Source organism: Malania oleifera, chromosome 2 (genome assembly GCF_029873635.1).
Source record: "Malania oleifera isolate guangnan ecotype guangnan chromosome 2, ASM2987363v1, whole genome shotgun sequence".
NCBI lineage: Eukaryota > Viridiplantae > Streptophyta > Magnoliopsida > Santalales > Ximeniaceae > Malania > Malania oleifera.
The window spans coordinates 142,130,265-142,153,029 of NC_080418.1; the positions used below are offsets into that span (position 1 = coordinate 142,130,265).

A 22,765-nucleotide genomic window follows, 5' to 3' on the forward strand; every position below is an offset into this window, starting at 1 on the left:
TAACTTGAACAAAATTTTTTATATTACGTTCGTAAAGACATTAAATTTAAATTTGTATTGAATTTGATAAGATATAATATAAATTATATTGAAATTTATCTAAATATAAAATTCGAAATTTATACGAAACTTTAAAATAATTTTATATCTTTATTGAAAATGACTTCAGAAATTAAATAATATAAAAAATTACCACTATGGGCTCTAAAATAACTTGCATTTATAAATAAAATAATAAAAAAGTTTTGCTTGTCAGTAAAATAAAATTAACCAGCTGAGATCTACAGTAGTCCTCCTCCTAAACTTGTTTTACCTTTTTACCTTTTTACTTTTTTTACAGAGATTGGGAATGGTCAATGGCGTTGCGGGTGATTTGTTTGGGATGGGGGGTTGACCATGGCCATGTGATGGACTCGCCTCCGTCGTGGACTCGCCACGCGTTTCTGCTGGGGCCCACCACCCATCTTCATTCGCTACCTCTCTGTCTCTGTCTCTCTCTCTCTAGTGTAATGTTTCTATGTGGACTATATAGGCTCTGTTCGTTCCAACTACCCTGGTTCGTGTCATTTGTGCATCAGGGACAATTCTCAGAGTCAGAAGCCTTAAGGATCTGTTTCTTTCTCTCTTGCTTTCCGTCTCCGTCTCCATCTCCATTGCCTCATGTCTCCTCGCGAGCTCAAGTGCAATGTATGCTCCGTCTCTCTCCCTCTCTCTCTCTCTCTCTCTCTCTCTCTCTCTGTCTCTCTCTCTCTCTCAATATAATTGTTTGCTGCTCGATTTGGATGGTTTTGACTTTCATTGATGGTTTCTTTGAAATTAGGGTTTGCGTTCGTCTTGAATTTAGATTGTTTGGTAGTTTTTATTCTCAGTTTGATCAGTGCCATTTTTTTCCCTTTATTTGGTGAAGTTGAGATTGGAGGTGTTGTGTGTGTTTTTTCTCCACCTTTTCCCTTATTTGATGTCAATGTTCGTGCAATTCGGCATAGTTTTCTGATACTATTGTAGTTTATAGAGAGCTTGTTGAATTTGAAGTGGTTTGTTTAGCTAAGGACAATTCCGTTTTGAGAAACTGTGGTGTTAGTTTGGAAAATTTATTTGATTGATATGGCGGTGTGGTGAAATCACTCTGGTTGATGAAGTGGAAGTTGGAATGTTGGTGATTTTTGTTTTGCATGCAAGGGTGGTGATCAAGTGTTAATTAGGGAGAGAATTTGGTACCTATCAGGTGTTCTGATTCCTGAGATATGGAAGGAAAAGACAAGCAAAAGGGGTATAGGATAGATCGCTCTCTCTCTCTCTCTCTCTCTCTCTCTCTCTATATATATATATATATATATATATCTGTTATTTTTGTCCTAAAAAATAGAAGTTAAATTAGCTCATTAAGCCTTGTACAGTTGTCTGGCCCAGTTTATTTAGTTTTTCATTTCTTAAGAGCTGGGAGGGGAAGCCTTGACGCAATGGTAAGCGTCTTGCACTCAAACCAGAGGGTCACAAGTTCAACTCACAGAAACATACTTTCTGATTGTTGCTGTAAGGCTGCATATGAGAAGCCCTCTCCAGACACTTCGTGTGGGAGGTTTGTGCATTGGGGTTGCTTATTTATTATAAGCTGGAATGGAATGTTAAATTTTATTTTCTATGATTATCTAGGCGACTGACTGTAAACAAAAACCCTGATATTGAATTTGGAAGATTAAAGCACTGTTATATTGCACACTTTTTCTCAAATGACGTGTAAAAAAGTCAATAGTATTCATCAGCGGGCATATGTAGAATTGCATTGGCATCTGGACACCAAACGTGCCTAAAGTTTGGATTACTTGGTGAATATAATTTTAAACCTTGAGAACTATGTCCATACCTTTCTTCTGTGTTTTGATATGTGGATGGAGGATGTCCATGGACATCTTCTGAATGAGTTTTAAGGAATTATGATTCTTAGTTGTGCTTCATGGATGGAAGGTTGGGGAACTTACATATAGTTGTGTATTAAAAATTATGTTTGATGTTGACTTGCATAATCAGTTTGTTTTGGGATCCCTTCTTTTCCTTACGTTTTTTCCCTTCACTTTGCATAGACAGCCATCATACAAAGTGTAGTAGAACTGCTATTTCACATTCTCAAAAAATGGTTCATCAAATATAGTTGTATGTGGTTGTGCAATTCTGTACAATCATTGCTTGATGAGAATGAGAAGACAACAAAGATGGAAATTTTCTTTAGATGCATATCAAGAATAAAATTAGATTTGGTTAAATTGTTTGAGTGCATGTGGTAGAGGTGAGGGAAGAGGAGTGTTAAGTGAGAGTTAATTCGAGTGAGAGTTAATTGACACGGTTATGAAGAACTATTTGAAAATTAAGTGAAAGTGATGATCTTCATTATCACAATGTTGTGCATTTACAAGTTGGCAATGGATGTTCTATGCTAATCTTTGGAGATCTTCGCACATTTTCACTTTGTGTCTAAATTGGATATTAGATGTTGCTATGCCCAATTAATAATGCATTTGTGGTAATTAGTAATTTCAAAATTGTAAATACAAAAGTGAAAATGATCATGTTGGAGGAAAAAAAAGGTTACTACTAAGAAAGTTAAAAAATTTCTTATAGAAAAAAAAGGAAAGCCAAAATTAGATACATCTTTACCCTTACAAACATGTTTCGAACAATTTAGTCTTGTAAATTAGTGCTAATGGTTTGACTTCTTAGTTTTAAATCGATGGCTTAAGTCAACTGAGAATTGTAAAGTTGTTTTGGATTTTCTTTTTTCATTCTTTGCAATGACAATTGCAATGTCATTTTAGTTATTTCTTTTTTTTTTCTCATGATTTTTGGCTCAAGTCAAAATTAGAAAGTTCATAAATAAATTTGAAAATTTTAATTTCATTATTGCAATTGCACAATGATGTTGGATTTGTTTTATTACTGTTGAAGTATTGAGTGAAACGGAAGACTTAATGACAATGATAAGTCTCTCCCTCTATTTATAATATATGTCAAGTACATACCAATGACTATAACACCCTTACTTAATCACATTAACATAACATTAACATATACTATAATGATAATTGACAAAAATAACCATTAATAGTTACCCTCAAGCTGGAGCACAGATATCATATGCTCCTAGCTTGTTACAAATGAATTTGAAACTAGCATCCCCCAAAGCTTTAGTGAACAAGTCAGCAAGTAGCAAATCATACTTCACATGAGTGGTTGTAATGAGCTTTCTTGCACAAGTTTCTCCGGAACAAAGTGGCAATAAGCTTCAATGTGTTTTTTCCGACCATGGAAGATTGAGTTGGAGGCCATATGAGCTTGATTATTAAATATGAACTCTATAGACTGTGAATGTGAAAAACTTAATTCTTCCAACATGTTCTTCAAGCAATCAAGTTCACATATAGTGTTAGCCTGGCCTTATCCTTTGACTCAACATTTGACCTAGCAACTATAGTTCTTACTTTTCCTGGAAACCAAATTACCGCCAACAAAGATACAGTACCTAGTCGTGGATCTTCTGTATGAAGGCAACCTAGACCAATTTGCATCTATATATCCCTGAATAGAAGTGTGACCCTGATCTTGATTTAAGAGTCCTCTCTCACTAGTGCACCTTTGAGATATCTCAAGATGCGAATTATTGCATCCCATTGACTTGTCCCAAAAGAGTTCAAAAACTGACTAACAACACTTCTTTGCAAAAGATATATTCGGTCGGGTCAAGTAATTGTGAGATAACTCAACTCTCAAATTAGTCTCATACCGTCATGGTTCAGACAAAAAATCATCTATATGTGACACTAATTTGCTGTTAGGAACTTAGGATCCATAGGTGTATCTACAAGTTTGAATCCGAATAGCCCAGTCTCATTTGAAAGATCAAGATATACTTCCTTGTGACTGAACTATTCCATACGAGATTTGGATACTTCTATAACCAAGAAGTACTTCGATGGTCCCAAATCTTTGGTTTGAAACTTAGTCTATAGAAAATGATTTAGGCCTTAGATACCTCAATCATCATCATTGGTGATCACAGTATCATCCATATACACAATAAGCAGAATCCCACCAGATGGAGTATGATGATAAAACAAAAAGAGTGATCTACTGCCCACCATTGAAGGTTGAACGTAAGTACTACAACATTGGATAAACCAAACCATGCTTCAAGAGACTATTTTAAACCATATATGATTTCTTGAGCCAACATACCAAGTTCGACTCCACCTTAGCAATAAACCTAAGTGGTTGCTCCATATAAACTTCCTCCTAAAGATCGCCGCACTGGAAGGCATTCTTCACATCTAAATAATGTAAAGGCAGAGGCTAGTGATAAGTGGTGATAAAGGGAATGAATAGATGTATTGAGGTAAGTTTGGTGACCAGGGGTAGTGTCTAAATAATCCAAACTGTATGCCTGAATATATCCCTTATCAACAAGATGTGCCTTCAAACAAGCCACAAAACCATTTGGGTTGACTTTCAGATTATATACCTAACCAAAACCAACCACAAATTTATTAGGAGGAAAAGATACCAATTCCCAAGTATCATTTTTCTTAATGTGCTTATCTCTTCAACCATTGCATTCCTCCATCCAAAGTGGGCTAAAGCTTTAGAAATGGATTTAGGAAGAGCAATAAAGGATAGAGTAGTAATAGAACAATAATAGGAAGGTGACAAGAGGTCATAGCGAACAAATTTAGAGATGGGATGTTGCGTACATGTGCATTTACCTTTCTAGACAGCAATGGGAGGCTTAATATCGTGGGAAATAGGATCACTAGACAAGGAAATCAAAGGCGTAGCAGTAGAAGTTGGAGGGGACTCTCTTCCCTTGAGTTGTCATCATGAATACACTTGCAATTTAGAATGATTGAGACGATGAGAAGGACTTAAACTATATGGAGACACAGGTGGATGACTGGGCAAAGATAGCAGACTAGAAATTGGAAGATTAGGTAGAGGAAGATACTCATTGAAGTTAGAAGCACTTAGGGCAGAGGATAATATGGTGTAGGCTCAAAGAAGGTAACATCAACAAAGACAAAAGTAAATGTAGAGTAGGACTATAACAATGATATTGAGTGCTCAAGTAGACTAGAAAGTCATGTTTTATAGCACGAGGATCCAACTTATCCATCTTGGTGGTTAGTTGATGAACAAAGGATACACACTTGAATATATAAGGAATAGAAGAGCATTTGGGAAGAGAATAAAGTAGGGATTTTACCTCCAAGAACATAGGATGACATCTTGTTGATAAGATGGTAGGGAGTGAGTCACTCTAAAACACTTTAGGAACACACATTTGATAAAGGTATAAGCGTGGTTTTAAATAATGGCCGCGATCGTTAGATAGCATTTTCTTGGGTTCTCAATATTGTTTACACAGTGCGAAATTGGGGGGGGGGGGGGGGGGGGGGGGGAGGGGGGGAAATCACGCCTGTAGCAGCTGTTACAGAACACAAATGTTACATAAAGGCTGCTACAGCCATTACGGAATCACTATAGGACTGTTATGGAAAAAATTATTTTCTTCTTCTCACTTTTGTTTTTCCCCCCTTTCATAAATCATTCTCAATATACAATGGGGAGATAGGGGGAAAATTTATAATGAGGATGATACTCATACAAAAATTTACTACTTTTTTTAAATACTCACAAGAGATTCATTAATAACAATTTGATAGTATTAATTTATTAAGAAAATATTTATTTTGATAATATTAGCAATTTGATATTTTTGTTATAATTTTCAACTTCAACCTTCTTTTCTTTTCTAGTTATTGTGTATTTGTCTTATTCATATATCTTATGTGCTCAATTGATTAATAGAGTGTATAATGTATTTTGTTTTATTAATTAATTTATCACACATAAGAATAATGAAAAAGTATAAATACTCACACACATAATTTTTCTATCAATGGTGGGTTAAAACAAAGAAGGGTCGAAAGCTTAAAAAGTGCAAATACACTAGTATGCGTAAGGTTGTGATAGGTCTCTCCCTTTATTTATAATATATGTCAAGTACATATCAGTGACCATAATACCCTTAACGAACTCTCTCCCCATTTATTTATAATATATTTCAAGTACATTCCAATGACTATAATACCCTTATGAACTCTCACTTATTAACATAACACTAACACATACTAATAGTGCTAAATGACCAAAAGAACTATTAACAATTACTTTTAGATAAACAAGAATTTAAAGTTTGAATTGCCAAAGTTTGATGAAACTAGAGAAGAAAATTATGAAAACATGCCACTATGCACAGTGTCTTTATTTCTTAAATAGACTTAGATCTTTTTTTTCTGTTGCAAAAGACATTGATCTCCTTTGAGGTTTGACAAAAAGATAGGGACCACCCCAGAGGCTTCAAAAATCCCATGGACCTCCCATTAGGTTTTAAGAATGTTATAGACTTCCCTTGACATTTGATTTTTGGAACACTTACACCCCTTGAAAGACTTGTCTTTTTGCAAAATACAAGGGAAGCTTTGTGTCTTTTTGGCAAATCTCAAGGGAGGTTTGTGGTTTTCTTGAGGTCTTTGGAATTTTTAAAACCTCAGGGGAGGTTAGTGTCTTACTATCTTTTATCTCCCCTCCCCACTCTTTTTTTTGGGGGAAAATATAGGATAACTCCATTCATTACTGGTAACTTATAAATGATTTTGTGAAACATTTGAATAAAAAAGACATAAAGTGACTAATCAAACTCAATTTATTGTCCTTGTTGTCATCAACATCATAATTATTATTTATTTACATATGCATTCTTGTTTTGTTGTGTTTCCCCACCTTTTTTGGGAAAATAAGTGAGAAGCAAGCAGAAAAAAATTTGAAAGAGCTTTCCAAACTGATTACATAAGGGGGGGGAGGGGGGAAGCTTTGCTAAAAATGTTGTGAAAGAGTTACTCCGTTGACCATGTCATTGGCCCAAGTGCCCCAAGGTTGATGCTTCCCTGTTTTGCTAATGTATTTGATTCTGTGTTAAGAGATGAGGACTCCTACAAGGATAGCATCATAGATGAAACAATCATCCAGTGTCTTTAATCAGATATCTTTCAAGGGCCAGAAGTCCGTGTTAAGAGATGAGGACTCATTAGAAGATCCCGGTGTCTTTAAACAAATACGATAGCTTTCAAGGGCCTGAAGGTAACTTGGTCAACCAGTTGATGGTGGCGGAAGAGTCACTTTCATGAGCTATTTATATATTTGTAGATCTTCTCCGTCTTATGAAAGGAGATCTAGAACGTGTTATTTTGTTACATCACCTCATCCTTGGAGAGCTGAGGAACAAAACAAAATGCTCCCTTTATTGCATATGCTGCTCATACCTAATTGCCTAGGGTTACATGTTGGACACCATATATTTGTAATTTTATAGAATCCTTTTGATGTTGGTGTGAAAAAACAATGAGTAGCATTTAGGTACCTCATGATAAGTGCAAGCCGCTTTCAATCTTTAACAACTTTAATAGAGAGATCTGTATGTGTGCTTTTGTTATCGATGCTCACTAGGACGCTCTGCTATGACACATGTTTCTCACTTGTATGGATTTTAAGGTGGTGTCATTTCATTCCACTAGTTTATGTATGCGCTTGTTTTTCAGATTGCCTTTTGTATGAATTTTTAAGCAGCGCTATTTCTATCCAGGTCCTGGTTGTGCTTGTATGATCAGTATGTTAAGGCATGGTATACATTGTTGTCTGAGAACCAACAGCTCAAACTTTTAGGTGAAATGGTAATCTAACATACTGTGGTGGCCAGGAGCTCCTGCGTTCTAGTCTTATTGCTGACGTTTGTTTATCGTTTGTTTATCTCTTCATGTACTGTTGAGCTGCACGTGTGGGGGAGTATTTAGGCTTGATATATTGTTGAGGCACAATCTAACAACTTAAGATTTTAGGCGAAGTGGCGATCTAACACAGTAGGATGTATTGTTGATGCATTTCCAGTATAATGAACTTTTGTGAAGGAAGTCAGATGGTAATATGTTTTTTTTAGTTAATATATATGTTTTCATTTAATATAAATATATTAATATGGCATGGCAAATACTCTAGTGGAAATCATTCTTTATTTTAAATTTTAACGGGAATCAGCATGTTATATTGGCACTGTTTTGGTAGTTTGTTTCGTGTCCAGAAAATTCTCAAGCCTTTTATCTGATAGAACTTTTGTTGGGCAGGGAAATGCGAGTGTTTCGTGCACACAACCAGGGAATGGATTTATGGATCTACTTTCTGCGTGTAATTCAGAGAGAGCAGTCCAGGAACTTATTCAACAACCTCCTGTGGAGGGAATTGATGACCATCTTATAGAGTTCTCAGAAGCTCTGAGAAGTATGGCTATGCTTTAATCCCTGAAACTGTTATGTCGTCAGTGGGGCTATCTGCTTTAGCCTGATTTTGGTGTACAATTTTATGCTTATTTCTGCTGAACTTATGTTTAGCTGTTGCAAAGGCTTTAAGACGAGTTGCTGAAGCAAAGGCTGCAGCTCAGGCTGAGGCAGCTGAGTGGAAGCGTAAATATGAATTGGAGAGGGAAAGGAACCTACGGATGGAGCAAAGAGGTTTCCTACCTTTCATGAATTTATATATTTCTTCTATAATTATTACACTGCCTTAAAATTTTTTTTTTCCCCTTTTAGATGACAATTTTTTTTTTTTGCATTTGTTATTTCCCCCTATTGACCCTTCAACTTAATTATATAATCACACTAGGGCAATTACTGGTCTTTGTTGCACATTTCATTTATTGTTCTGTCTTGTCATGTATTTGCACTAATATATGTCAGTGTTCTTATTTTTGATTTGCACATTATATGGGCCAGTGATTTCTCGATTGTTGCTGGTAGTATAAAAGATTAATGGCCTTGCTATTGTTTATAATGGTTTCTCTATGATTTTGATGAATAGGTGTTCAATTTCAAAACCCTTTGGAAGTAGTCACCTGCTTCATTCGTTTTTGTTTTACTTTTGTGGTCAGTGGTCAAGTTACAGTTCGCTTCTCGCTTTTTTGGATGATTGATCCCATAGCTCATGTTAATCCTCCATTTCTATTCATGTCTTGCAAAATTACATTTGATATATACCATCTTAGTTTCTCTTATCCTAAGACGCTTCAATTCCTCTACAATTCCCCCCTTCTCTCTGTTGTTGATCCAGTACCACAAAATTGGTTTCTTTTGAGAAAATCTGGCCTTAATTTTTATTATTCCTCCATACTAATGAAATCTCTTCTTTTGTTATTAAAAAATATAAAATGAAAAAAATTCCGTCTTCTCTACTCCTGCAATCCCTGTGTGTGTATGTGTGTGTGTGTGTGTTGCCTTTTTTTGTTAAAGCTGTTTAATTCTATAGCGTTTCCCTCTCTTTTAAAATCACCTGGTGCCCAAAGTTAGGGTTTGGATGGATCATACATATTGAAGAAGAAAAGCTACTGGAGCTTGTCTTAGTTTTTGCTTATTTTTATGCCTGGTGGAGTCAAAATAATCAAATTTTATTGCTAGGGAAACAAATGGCATATATCATGAGGTATCATCTTGAATGTGTATGCTTGCTTAGTTTTGGCTATCCCTACCTTCTGAAGTGGTTATCCAAGAATTGAGTGAGTAGGCGCCCCTTTTAATGTCTTTGAGGTTGAGGTTATCAGAGGAATTGACGATGGAAGACTTATTTTCAGCAGTTGAACTTGAAGCCATCACTTTTTGCTGCATAGTTTTTTTCCCTAAATTTCCTTATTTCCAAATGGAGGTTACAGTCCTGCTCTTTTGTAACCAATAACTATTGCTTTCCATAACAGAGGAAATGGTTGTAAAATCTTTGTGAGGCACCTCACTATCACTAGCCTAATGAACCAATGGACTGTAAATAGGATATGCCACATTGCAATAAAGAAACAACTTATTCAATGATGAAGAAAGAAGTGATCACATTTTGCCCATAATACAAACATAATTGGAGTTAGATGTGTTAGTCTATTCTTTTGAAGCATGTCACTAATTTTATTTCTTGGAAGCCCTTGTCAAAACAAATCTTTAATTTTTGCTAGTGGACCTTAGATGAGTGTGTCAACTTAGCAATGGGAGCAGGTAAGGAAAATTCAGATTGCATCAGAAGAATTTAAATTAAGATTGCAAGAGGCAACATCGTATGAATCAAGGGAGGGAATTCTTTTCTTCATGAATGAAGAGGACTTTACTTTCCCCGAGAATGTCAACAAAGAGCTTCATCGCTTGCATCTATAATCTATGACATCTAACATCACTAGTATAATTGCGTCCATCTCACCTAAAATGTTTTTCACATATGCAAGCTTCCCATCTCCCTTTTCCTTTCTAAAGAAGTTTGTTTACATCTTTCTCTACACTTTTTGTGGCTCACTTTTTTTTTTTATGCAATTTGGTTTGGATTTAGTATCACTTACTAGTTTTTAGCTCCCCCTTTTTAATCTTGATGTTTTACTTGAAGTGTTGTCATTCCAATATTGGAATGATATTACATCTTGCCTCTTGGAGCTGTTTGCTTTAATCTTTCCATGGAACTCTTTCTCAAATAAAAGAGAGGTTTTTATTGCTGCCTTAACTTCCATGAAGAGGTTCCTTTAACTTCTTTTCTTTTCCCCTTGAAATTTTACTTCATACCTATCTTCTTGCAAATGAGTTTTTCTTATTATTGTCAAGTTCTGGATTGTTTTTCTTATTAAACCTATCCAAACAATGAACCTGGATAATTTGGTTAGTTTTTATGAGCTTGCTACTAAAATTTTGGATCATTATCATCAGATTATGGGTATTCCATTCAGGTAATGAAATTTGTCCAAGGATTCAAAGTTGGTGGACTTGGGCTTCTCCAAATAATACAATGGCAATGATAAAAGCAGTTTTTCCATGTTTTGTCTGCTGGGAAATTTGGAGGGAACAGAATAGGTGTACATTTGAAGGTACTTGCTCTACACTTGCAGCTATAAGACAAAGGCAGGATAAAATAAGATTGAGAAGATGAAGAGTGAGAAGCAGAAGAGACAACTTGTAATTAAATTCTGAAGTTGTATTCTCAATAGAATGTTCATTGCTACAAAAGAGATTATTATAACCTTTAATAAACTATGAATCCCAAGCAACAATTAACACAAACCCTTGAATCAAACTAATACTAGAAGGATTCTGAAAGCCCTTAAGTGGTCCATTACTACAATAGCATGAATTGTAGTTGCCAGGCGATAACAGCAGTAAAGCTACACAGTGAGAAACTTCCCCACATAAAATTGGAAAACTCAAATTGAGCAGCATATAGTAAATATAAGATTAACACTATTAGAACTCTTTTCCGTTCTAAAAAGGCTTCTTGACTGGTGTGAGGCCTGTGGCTCCTTTTTTGGGCTTTGAAATTCTATCCTAGCTGTCCAGTCATCCAATAACTGTGACGTTGATGCAAGATTTGACCCAGTTTTAATTGCTAAGAATCTAATTACCCCATGTTAAAGTGGGAAATCTTGGTATTGTATGTAAGATCCACCAAGTTTTTATGAGGATGTGTTTTGTCATGCATTGAAGGATTGAATGATGCTTGTTTCTTGTTGGATTCATTCTCTATTCACTTTGGTGGCTTTCTTGAGGACATCTGTGGGTTGAAGCAATGGCTGGTGGACTTCTGTGTAGGATATTAATAGAAGAGGATTATTTTTTATTCTGGTTTTTGTATTATTTCTTGTTCTTGTTGGCTTCATTCTCTAATCACTTCTTGAATTCTAAATTCAAGACAATTTGCATGTGTTGACCCAGAAAGATACGTGCAGCGTCTTCAGTAGCGCTTTTAAGTTAGTCCAAGGATTTCCAAGTTGACCCAAGAATTCAATACTAATCTCATGAATGCGGGGTTAACATTAGTCATGCAGCTTGTTTTTGATGTAACACCACTCATGGGTGCAGGTTGAGTAAATGTATGAAGAGCTTCATGTTCTATAACTTGATTTTCAATTGAGGAAGCACTTGGTAGCACCATTAAGCCCTCCTCATTTTCAGTGATGTGTGGGTTGTTTTATCAAAACTACTTGCCTGCATTTCATCCTTCTTGATGTTTGTCACATCAACGTCCTTCATGGGCTCTAAATTAGTTGCTTCTTTTCATCACCATTTTTGACATAGAAAGGTAGGTATTGTTTTGCTTCTCATGGACATCACTTTGGTTATTTCGCCACCACCAAATAGACTAATGGCATGTGTCCCTTGGTACTTCATCACATCAGGTGCATCCTTTATAAAAGATTCCAACTGAAAAATTGGCAATGCACCTTATTGTGACTACTACTTCCTTCCCTTTATTAGACCAGATAATGCGATGCGGCTGCAGGTATTCCACCACCATTTCAAGCTTCAATATCTCCCCCATTAATTCAGTAAAAATATTTTTGCACCTGCTGTTGTCAATGACTAACTTGCAAAGCTCTGCTGTGCATCTCTGAAATCATAATGAATAATTTCTGTATTTCTTGAATAAATCTTTGTACAAGCTAATACACTACTTATAATACAATCGGGTATGCTAAAAATGGAAACAATCTCCTAGAATAATCTCTCTTAATAATATTCAATTTTCTACATAAATATCCCCTAAATCACTCTAAGATACTCAGGATTTCTACACTCCCCCTCAAGTTGGATCATGAATATTGATCATATCCAACTTGCAGATGAAATCATCAAAACTCTGTCGGGCTAACCCTTTGGTAAAGATGTTTGCTATTTGTTTCTTGGTAGGCACATAAGTCATACAAATGGTTCCTTCTTCAACCTTTTCTTTGATAAAGTGTTGGACCACTTTTACATGCTTAGTCTTGTCATGTTGAACTGGATTGAGAGAGATACTGATGACTGCTTTGTTATCACAGTAGAGTTTGATAGGGAATTTCACCATGAACTGTAGTTCTTTCAAAAGTTTCCGTAACCACAAACCTTCACATATCCCTTGTGCAACTGCCCTGAACTCAGCTTCAGCACTACTTCGAGCCACTACATTCTATTTTTTACTCCTCCAAGTCACCAAATTTCCCCATACAAAGGTGCAATATCCGGTGGTAGACCTTCTATCTTCTGCTAATCCTACCCAATCAGCATCTGTGAAAACTTCTACTTCCTTGTTTTCTCACTTCTTGAAGAAGAGTCCTTTGGCTGGAGAACCCTTGAGATACCTGAGAATCTTGTACATAGCCTCTAGATGTGTCTTCTTTAGTGAATGCATTTGTTGGCTTACCATACATTCTGCAAATGCGATGTCGGGTCTAGTATGTGATAGATAGATTAGTTTACCAACCAATCTCTGATACCTTTCCTTTTCAACTGATATTTCGCAGTCTTCAACTCTCTTTACTGCTTCAATTGGGGTTTCACTAGGTTTGCATCCAAGCATGCCAGTTTGGTTAGGAGATCAAGGATATACTTTCGCTGAGAGACACTGATACCCTTTTTTGATCTAGCAACTTTCATTCCCAAGAAGTACCACATTTGTCCCAGGTCTTTGACTTCAAACTCAGCGGCTAGGACTTTCTTCAATCTTTCCATCTCCATTGTATCATCTCCAGTTAGGATTACATTATCAACATACACAATCAAAATTGTTTTTTTCCCATTTTCAGACTGTTGGAAAAACATAGTGTGATCTAATTGCCTTTGTTGATATCCTTGGTTCTTTATCACCTTCACAAATTTGTCAAACCATGCTCTAGGATATTGCTTGAGTCCATACAAGGAATTCTTGGGTTTACATACTCTGTCTTCTTCACCTTTCTTACTAAAACCTAGTGGTATCGTCATGTAGACTTCTTTTTCTAACTCACCATTTAGAAATACATTCTTAATGTCAAGTTGCTGAAGTGGCCAATCCAAGTTGGTTGCCAAGGACAGGAGGACCCAACCTGTATTCAATTTTGCCACCGGTGCAAACATATTTGCATAGTCAATGCCATAGGTCTGTGTAAACCCTTTTGCAACAAGACGAGCTTTATACCGTTCAACTATCCCATTAGCTTTATATTTCACCGTGAAGACCCATTTGCAGCCTATTGACTTCTTCCCTCTTAGCAAATTCATAACATCCCAAGTTCCATTCTTTTCCAGGGCCCACATTTCCTCCATGACAGCTTCCCTCCATTCAGGAATCTCCAAGGCTTCCTGGATATTCTTTGGAATTTTTATCCTATCAATGTTAAGAGGTAAAAGCATGATACTCTGTAGACAGAATTTTATAAGACATGTATTTTGACCAAGGATAGAGAGCACATGACCTAGTTTGTTTTCTAAAAGCAATGGGTAAATTGATGTCATCAGGTGTAGAATTATCAATAGGAAGCTCATGGCTATTTGGATTTATTACCTGATCGGGATTGGGCGTGGACTCATGGTTGCGCGGAGCTATCACCGGTTCCAATTCTCTTGGTGCCTCAGGTATGAGATTCTCCCTGTTCTTTGATTTTAGCTTCCTTGAGTAAACAAGTATCTTCTTGTTATTTTGTTTTTTTACATCTCCCCTTGAGTTTAAGTGGTCTTTTGTACATGACAGAGGTGATAGATCAGGGAATGGTGTAGTGGTGTTGATAGACTCGGTGTATGGCACAGATTCATCAACATAGAAATCAAAGAACCGATCTTCACTCCAATTCTCCCCTTAAAGAGAGGGCTTTTGGAAGTAAGGAGTGGTTTCAAAGAACGTGACATCAAGGCTAACAAACAATTTTTTTGTGACAGGATCATAACATTTGTAGCCTTTCTAAGTAGGAGAGTAACCAATAAAAATGCACTTAATGGCACGAGGTTCCAATTTATCCCTATTGTGAGCATGAACATGTACAAATGCAAAACGCCCAAAAATTTTTAGGGAGAGATTGGAGTTGAGCCGAGAGTTGGGAAAATACTCTTGGAATTTTTGGAGAGGAGGGGCAAAAGAAAGAACCCGACTAGGCATTCTATTAATGAGATATGTAGCTATTAAAATGGCATCACCCCAAAAATATTTTTTCATATTTGTAGTGAACATCAATGCCCGAGCTACTTCAAGAATATGCCTATTTTTGCTTTTGGCAACCCCATTTTGTTGAGGGGTATCCACACAGGAAATTTGATGGATAATTCCATTTTCTTGAAGATAATTTCCCAATATAGTATTGAAATATGTTGTACCATTATCAGTACGCAAGATTTGAATGTGAGTTTGAAATTGTGTTTGAATCATGGAGTGAAAATTGATAAAAATAGAATAGACTTTAGTTTTATCTTTCAACAGGTAAACTCAACAAATACGAGTGTGATCATCAATAAAAGTAACAAACCATTTTGTGTGAGTGCGATTAAGAGAGTGTGGGGCCCCCATAAATCACTGTGAATCATAGTAAAAGGTCTGGATGGTTTGTATGTGGATTTTGGAAAGGAATTACGATGGTGTTTTGCAAGTTCACAAATCTCACACTGAAAATCAGAAGACGTCTTATTTGAAAAAATGGAAGGAAATAAGTGTCTTAAGTATTGAAAATTTGGATGACCCATCCTAGAATGCCATAACAAAATCTCACTATTCCTAGAAACAGATGCAGAATCACAAATAGCAGTTTGACATTGTTCACTCACATTAGCCTCCTCAAAGTAGTAGATTTCCTCACACTCCTTAGCACTGCCATTCGTCTTCCCGGATGATAGGTCCTGAAAAACACAATGAGAGGGAAGAAATTTAGCAGAACAATTAGAATTCTTAGTTTACTGGCTAGTGGATAGTAAGTTGCAGGATAAATTAATAACATGAAGAACGGACTCTAGTGTGATGGAGTCAGAGAGTCGGATATTGCCTTTGCCTGTGATAGACGAGAGTGATCCATTTGCAATTTTAACTTTCAAATTTCTAGCACAGGGTGAATATGATGAGAAAAGATGATAGGCATCGGTCATTTGGTTAGAGGCACTAGAATCAATAATCCAAGGAGTTTTGGATCTAGAGGTTATATTCAAGGCTTGCAAAAAATTACCTCTTTGGGCTAAAGAACCCGAAGAAATATTTGTGGAAGACAAAGCTCTATAATAACTAAACGAGGTCTAGTCCGCCAACCTAGATAGACCCTACCTTAACATTTTCTCATCAATCCCAATCTCTCTGTCGGAACCAAAAACGTCAAAGTCTCGCTCCATTCTTTCCTCTTCTTCTTCTTCTTCCTCCTCTCGACCGCGTTGTCAGGAGGAAGCTTATGTCGGATGTCAATGAGGCGGCGGAGGACCTAGTCGACGCTGCGCTTGTGAATGTAGAAGGCGGAGATGGCCATGACGGAGGCACCGATCAAGGTGGCCATGGCCAGATGCAGTGACGATGCCGGTGACAAAGAGGAATCCATGGGGACGGGTGCGGTTGGTCTGAGCAATTGCCTGTGCGAAATGCTATATAGAGTGTTGGAGGAGTTCTTGGCGTCGGAGTAGACTTCCTTCGCCGATGGCAGGAAAAGATAACTCCTCCTGATCGACAGCTTCATGGAGTTCACCAGCCATGCTGTGACCATGGAGTTCTCCAATTTCCATTTTTGAAGGGCGGCAGCTTTGTTTGGGGCAGGTCTTCGTGTCTCGCTGGTAAGAAATCCCAACTTTCCCTTGCCATCGATCACAAGTTTGATCGATTGTGTGCATTCTCGAAAATTCTTGCCATTCATCTTCTCCACCATGAGCTGGAAGGATGAGTTGTCGAGTCCAGTTGAGCATATGGTGGAGATAGCTTCGTTCTCACCCTCGTGAGATTCAAAGACCATCGAACCTCTACTTTGGCCTGCGGTTTCCTCCATTGATAGTTAGGTTTAATCTCCTAGCTCTGATACCATGAAATCAAAATGAATAATTTCTGTATTTCTTGAATAAATCTTTGTACAAGCTAATACACTACTTATAATACAATCGGGTATGCTAAAAATGGAAACAATCTCCTAGAATAATCTCTCTTAATAATATACAATTCTCTACATAAATATACCCTAAATCACTCCAAGATACTCGGGATTTCTACAATCTCGTTCTAAATTAAGTCTTCTGCAGCCAATAATCCTTCATCTGAATATTTTCACAATTTTTCTTTTGCTCTTCATTAGAGGTGCTACTGCCATATCACCCATTTTACCAACCAAGGTCTTCCTTCTAGTAGCAATAAAAGGAAGGAGCTGCTCTGATGCGAATGTGATGCAGCAAGTGTGGTGGAAATATATTGCAGGATCTGTCAGATTAGAAATTACAGGGAGACTTAGTGGCAAAAAGTGATACTCATGTGCCGTTGCGGGGAAATGCTCTGGTGGAAGGAAGCCACTGAATGAATCCTGAACTCACACTTCCAGATCTCAGGAAAATTCTGAGCATATTAGAATTGATAAGCAAAATGGAAAGGAAAAATTCTGTACTGCATCTTCATAGACACATGAATGACTTGCACATTAAATGTGCCTAGGAAAATGACAATTCTTGTCTATGGCTGTTTCTTACTTCTCTAGACTGAAAAAATCTTATAAATGAACTTCGTAAATGAAGTTGGATATAGGAAATGACACACTTTGACTAGACCATAATAATGACACCTATATAATGATAATTAACAAATACAATGACAAGTGACAACTAACAATATTAACTATTCTTCACTGGAGCAGCAGCATGCATCATTGTATCATCTCTCTTTCTTGCGTTAGCAAAATCTTTGTTTGTCAAAAAATTTAGAAGAAGAAGAAGAGAAATAAAAAATGTTTTAACTGCATATAATCTGCAATGAGGAATTGAATTGGGCTACAAAGTGCAGGGGGGGTAAGTAAAAGTCAGCACATGGTTGGGCTACAAAGTGCATGGGGGTAAGTAAAAGTCAGCACATGGTTGGGATTTGGTGGTTTAAAGGGTTGAAACGTTTTGAAAGGCAGCTTTTACTTTAGGTTGATTGGTTGATTTTAATAAACAGAATATTCTAGAATCCTCCTATTTAATTTCTTTATACCATTTTTTAAGTTTTTATCTTAATTAGAAAAAAAAATTTGACATATGAGTACATGAGATTGCATTGGAGGATTGACAGGATCATTATAAACTCAAATACATACGTAAACACACATATATAAATGGGATATTGCTTGATCATTTTGAGAATGAATGCCTGATATTTCCTGGACTGTCTTTCGTTAGAGTGGCATTAGAGGTTCTGTTTAGATGCAATAGCATTTGGCAATTGGTACATTCTTGTACTTGTGGTTTCTAAGGGTGGTCCATCCGATGGATGAGATAGTGAGGAGCTTCTCTCATTGTTTCAAAGGAATTTGGTTCACGTCGGAATTTAAATTGGGGGTTCTTAAGGGCCCGTTTAGTTGTTTAAAATAGCTTCCAATTTTCCATTTCCAGATTTTCAAAAAACAACAAAAATGCCACCTTATTTTTCAATTTTTCAAGGTTTATATAAGAAATTCAGAAAACAAGAAAAAAAATATGTTTTCCAACTTTTTGAAAAATTGAAAACAAGTGGCATTTTTGTAATTATTTGAAAAACTGGAAATGGAAAGTAAAACTGTTTTCCAGTAGTGAAAAATGTTGCTGAGAGCCTGGTGCTCTTCCCCTACAAAATTGAGGCTGTGCATGGGTGTCACTAGCCGAACTTGTTCAGGGCATTATGCTTTGCCTAGAACCTCTTGACTTGTGTACATGGGATGGATAGCCATCATGTAAATAGCAGTACAGGTTTTATTTATCGAGTCTGGTAGTGCCTTTTGTAAAATGGGAGTATGACTCTTTGGTCAGTTTTATGTTTCCTATACCAGAGCTAGAATAGTGTAGAAAGCTCTTTAAGGGCGGGTGAGTCTTCATCAGTCATTGTTATACTTACTAGCATTTGTAGATGTGTTTAGCCTACATGCCTCACTCACGAAACACATGTTGCTTACGGAGGTGTTAGTAATGAATTGTGTTGCTTTACAGTTTACCATGTGATTCTCATTTGCTTACATGGTTGCTTGCTTTTTCCACTTACTTTGTATTCGATGGTTGTGAATGTGTTCTTGTGGTAAACCACGGTATACTTTTGCTTGACTAGTTAAGCAAGAGTGCTGATGTGCTATAGCTAGTGCCGCCCGGCCCTTCACAAGGTGTGAAGTGTTCGGCCCATGACAATGGGTGGGGGATGATTTGGGTGGCTTTCCCATTCAAAGGGAGCTTCCTTTTTCTATATGTTTCTTTCTAGATTTACGGCCTCAAATTATTATTCTGATTCAGTGCTTGCCAATAAGTGGTACCAAACAAATCACAATAGTTGTTTTCCTTTTAAGAGTATATGGGACTGAATAAGATTAATTAACTTGTTCATTAAGTGTTAACTATTTCAGTTGACACTCCAATTTCGGTTTGGGATTACTTGTGGCTTCTCTCAGCATCTTTTGGTGTTTATGTGTTGAAAATTTTGGCCACTAAATTTTAGACATGAGATGCTTTGGGAAATACCCTATATGCTGTCTTTTGGTATCTTCTTCTTTATAATGTTTCATTTCTTTAGAATGATTTGAGTATGGGATACTGGGATCCTTATTTGTTCTATCTTGTTTTTGGACTTAAAGAAAGGAGGGCAATCTAGCCACGTGGATTCCATGGCTTTAAATGGTGGTAGCGTGTTACTAACATAAAGGCAACAGGTGTAGAGGGAAGTGAAAGTAGTGGACGTTACATAGTGGGAAGTGGGCTGTGAATTTTTTTCCAAGCACACACAACCTTATGTATTACTTAGTGGGGAGTTGGTGGAAAGACTCTGAATATTTTTCCAAGCACACACAACCTTATGTGTATCAGCATATATTGGTATGATTGCTGGTTTTAAGCTCTTATCCCTTCTTCAAGAGCTTTTACTGTATTTTGGATCCACTAGTCCAACTTACTTATATTGTTTATTAATGTTAAAAAAATTGACAGTTTTAAACTGATATTAACAAATATATGTATTCTCACTTCTTTAGAATGATTTGAGTGTGGGATCCTTATTTGTTCTATTTTGTTTTTGGACTTTAAGAAAGGAGGGCAATCTAGCCACGTGGATTCCATGGCTTTAAATGGTGGTAGCGTGTTACTAACATAAAGGCAACAGGTGTAGAGGGAAGTGAAAGTAGTGGACGTTACATAGTGGGAAGTGGGCTGTGAATTTTTTTCCAAGCACACACAACCTTATGTATTACTTAGTGGGGAGTTGGTGGAAAGACTCTGAATATTTTTCCAAGCACACACAACCTTATGTGTATCAGCATATATTGGTATGATTGCTGGTTTTAAGCTCTTATCCCTTCTTCAAGAGCTTTTACTGTATTTTGGATCCACTAGTCCAACTTACTTATATTGTTTATTAATGTTAAAAAAATTGACAGTTTTAAACTGATATTAACAAATATATGTATTCTCACTTCTTTAGAATGATTTGAGTGTGGGATCCTTATTTGTTCTATTTTGTTTTTGGACTTTAAGAAAGGAGGGCAATCTAGCCACGTGGATTCCATGGCTTTAAATAGTGGTAGCGTGTTACTAACATAAAGGCAACAGGTGTAGAGGGAAGTGAAAGTAGTGGACGTTACATTGTGGGAAGTGGGCTGTGAATTTTTTTCCAAGCACACACAACCTTATGTATTACTTAGTGGGGAGTTGGTGTAAAGGCTGGGAATATTTTTCCAAGCACACACAACCTTATGTGTATCAGTATATATTGGTATGATTGCTGGTTTTAAGCTCTTATCCCTTCTTCAAGAGCTTTTACTGTATTTTGGATCCACTAGTCCAACTTACTCATATTGTTTATTAATGTTAAAAAAATTGACAGTTTTAAACTGATATTAACAAATATATATATATATATATATATATATATATATATTCTCACTTCTCATTAATCATATTTGTGATAAATTAATTAATAAAAAAAATCATAACTCCATTAATATGTTAGGCAATTAAAACATATAATAAATTAAGTGAGTTTTCTATAATTTTATTAGTTAAAGTAATGAAAAATTTAATAAATTTAGACTGACAAGTTATATTTTAAATTGTAACATTATAATCATAAAATTTGTCATTGAAAAAAGAAAGTATTAACAACTTGAACATAACAAAAAGTAAAAATGAAAAGGAAGGTTGAAGTTGAAGAATATTGAAAAGAAAAATAAATTTACTAACATTATCAAAATAAATATTTTTTCAACAAAATAACATTTATCAAATTGTTAATTCCTGCATATCTTATGAATACTATAAAAAATAGGTAGTTTTGTATCATTGTCATCCTCATCATTATCTTCTCCTCCCTCTCTTCACATAGCTTATCGAGATTGATTTATGAAGAGGAAAATGAGAAGAAAAAGTGTGAAAATGTAAAATTAGTTTTTATTTTTTTTGGTAACAGTGCTGTTAGCAGTTCCTTAATGGCAGTAGTCGCAATTACATAATGGTAGTGGTCCGTAGCGGCCGGCGCGGCTTTGATTTTTATTCCCACTCTTTTAGCTGCGTGTAACAGTATTTGGAATGTTGCATGACGGTTGCAGCCACAATTTAAAACCATGGTTTATTCAGTTCATGTTCTATAAGTTTTTCAATATAGCTTAGTAATCTTACAATCATGTCCATGAGAAACCTTGTGAATGCAGTATAACCCTTTCCTGGTTTCGTGAAATGGAGCCTGATTGCATTTGTTAAGGTGGACTACTTATCATCCAGCTTTCAGGAGGTTATTTATTAGTTTTCGGGAGAAATAGTTCTTTTCTTTCGTGATAATTATAGAATTCATAATCTTGAAATAATGAAAAAAGAATTATCTAGCATTCAGGAGATTCTTTTTAAGAGTTTTTGGGTGGCATCTTCCTTCCTTTGCTGAGACCTCTTATAGGAATTTTATTATCTTAAAAAATGAAAAAAGAAATATTAATAATTATTTTTTAGGATGTTACATGTTTATGAACAAGCCTTGTTGTGGCATATTTGGTGATAAACGAAAAGTAAAATATATGGATATCAAACTGAGTTTTTATTTTTATGCCTAAGTTGGTGTTAATTCTTATGCCTAATTATTATTAGAGTTAGAAGATTCAATTTTCTTTCTTCAATTGCACACTCATTTTAATAATTTTCTTGGGCTCCAATGAGTAACTTATCAACCAAGAGATTAGAAGAGATTTCTGGCTTGAATACAGGGCCTTTATGTGACAAGCGCAGTGATGAGTTTGATGGCAATGGGGAAGAAAACTTGGTGAACCATCCTGTATCATGTCATCGAGCCAATGAGCAATCTGAAGGGTGTTGTGGAAAACATGGAATTTGTTCCCATGAGGTTCTTCGGGATGGGGAGGCTGATTCTGGGTCTGAGGTGGTTCAGCATAGGATTAGGAGAAAGGTACTTTCTTGTATATCTTCCAAATGCTGAGCATATGGCTATGCTATACTGCAATGCTTGTTGATTAATAGTATGTGTCTATTTAAAGCATCATTCCTGACAAACGTAAATGCCATGCTAGGATTGGTTACTTTTTCCAATGTTCCTTAAGCTATAGCTATTTGATAAAAGCGCTAGACTTTTCTATAAAAAAAAAAAAAGTGCTACAGACTTTATAGATGGCTTTCAGCCAGAACTGTTAAGCTTAGATGTAGAATTCATGGTTTTATTGCTACAAATGTGACTATTATGAGTTATAGCGACATACCATAAAATCCTTCCGGGAATCGTG

The 22,765-nt window shown here is 36.1% G+C and overlaps 1 protein-coding gene across 5 annotated transcripts in view; it reads left to right on the forward strand.

Moving 5' to 3' along the window:
- The first annotated feature begins 499 nt into the window (after positions 1 to 499).
- The window catches only part of LOC131147968 (NAD(H) kinase 1), a 53,600-nt gene continuing 31,334 nt past the window's right edge, over positions 500 to 22,765 (forward strand). The window contains exons 1-6 of one of the 5 annotated variants that reach the window (XM_058097666.1): positions 588 to 687; positions 7,941 to 8,020; positions 8,223 to 8,376; positions 8,487 to 8,606; positions 10,841 to 10,978; positions 22,235 to 22,434. In XM_058097666.1, coding sequence (XP_057953649.1) covers positions 7,994 to 8,020; positions 8,223 to 8,376; positions 8,487 to 8,606; positions 10,841 to 10,978; positions 22,235 to 22,434 — 639 coding nt within the window. In that variant the 5' untranslated portion in view covers positions 588 to 687; positions 7,941 to 7,993. Of the gene's footprint in view, positions 688 to 7,164; positions 7,186 to 7,940; positions 8,021 to 8,222; positions 8,377 to 8,486; positions 8,607 to 10,840; positions 10,979 to 22,234; positions 22,435 to 22,765 lie in introns of those variants that run through there. The other 4 variants (XM_058097667.1, XM_058097670.1, XM_058097668.1 and 1 more) reach the window with 4 other exon arrangements.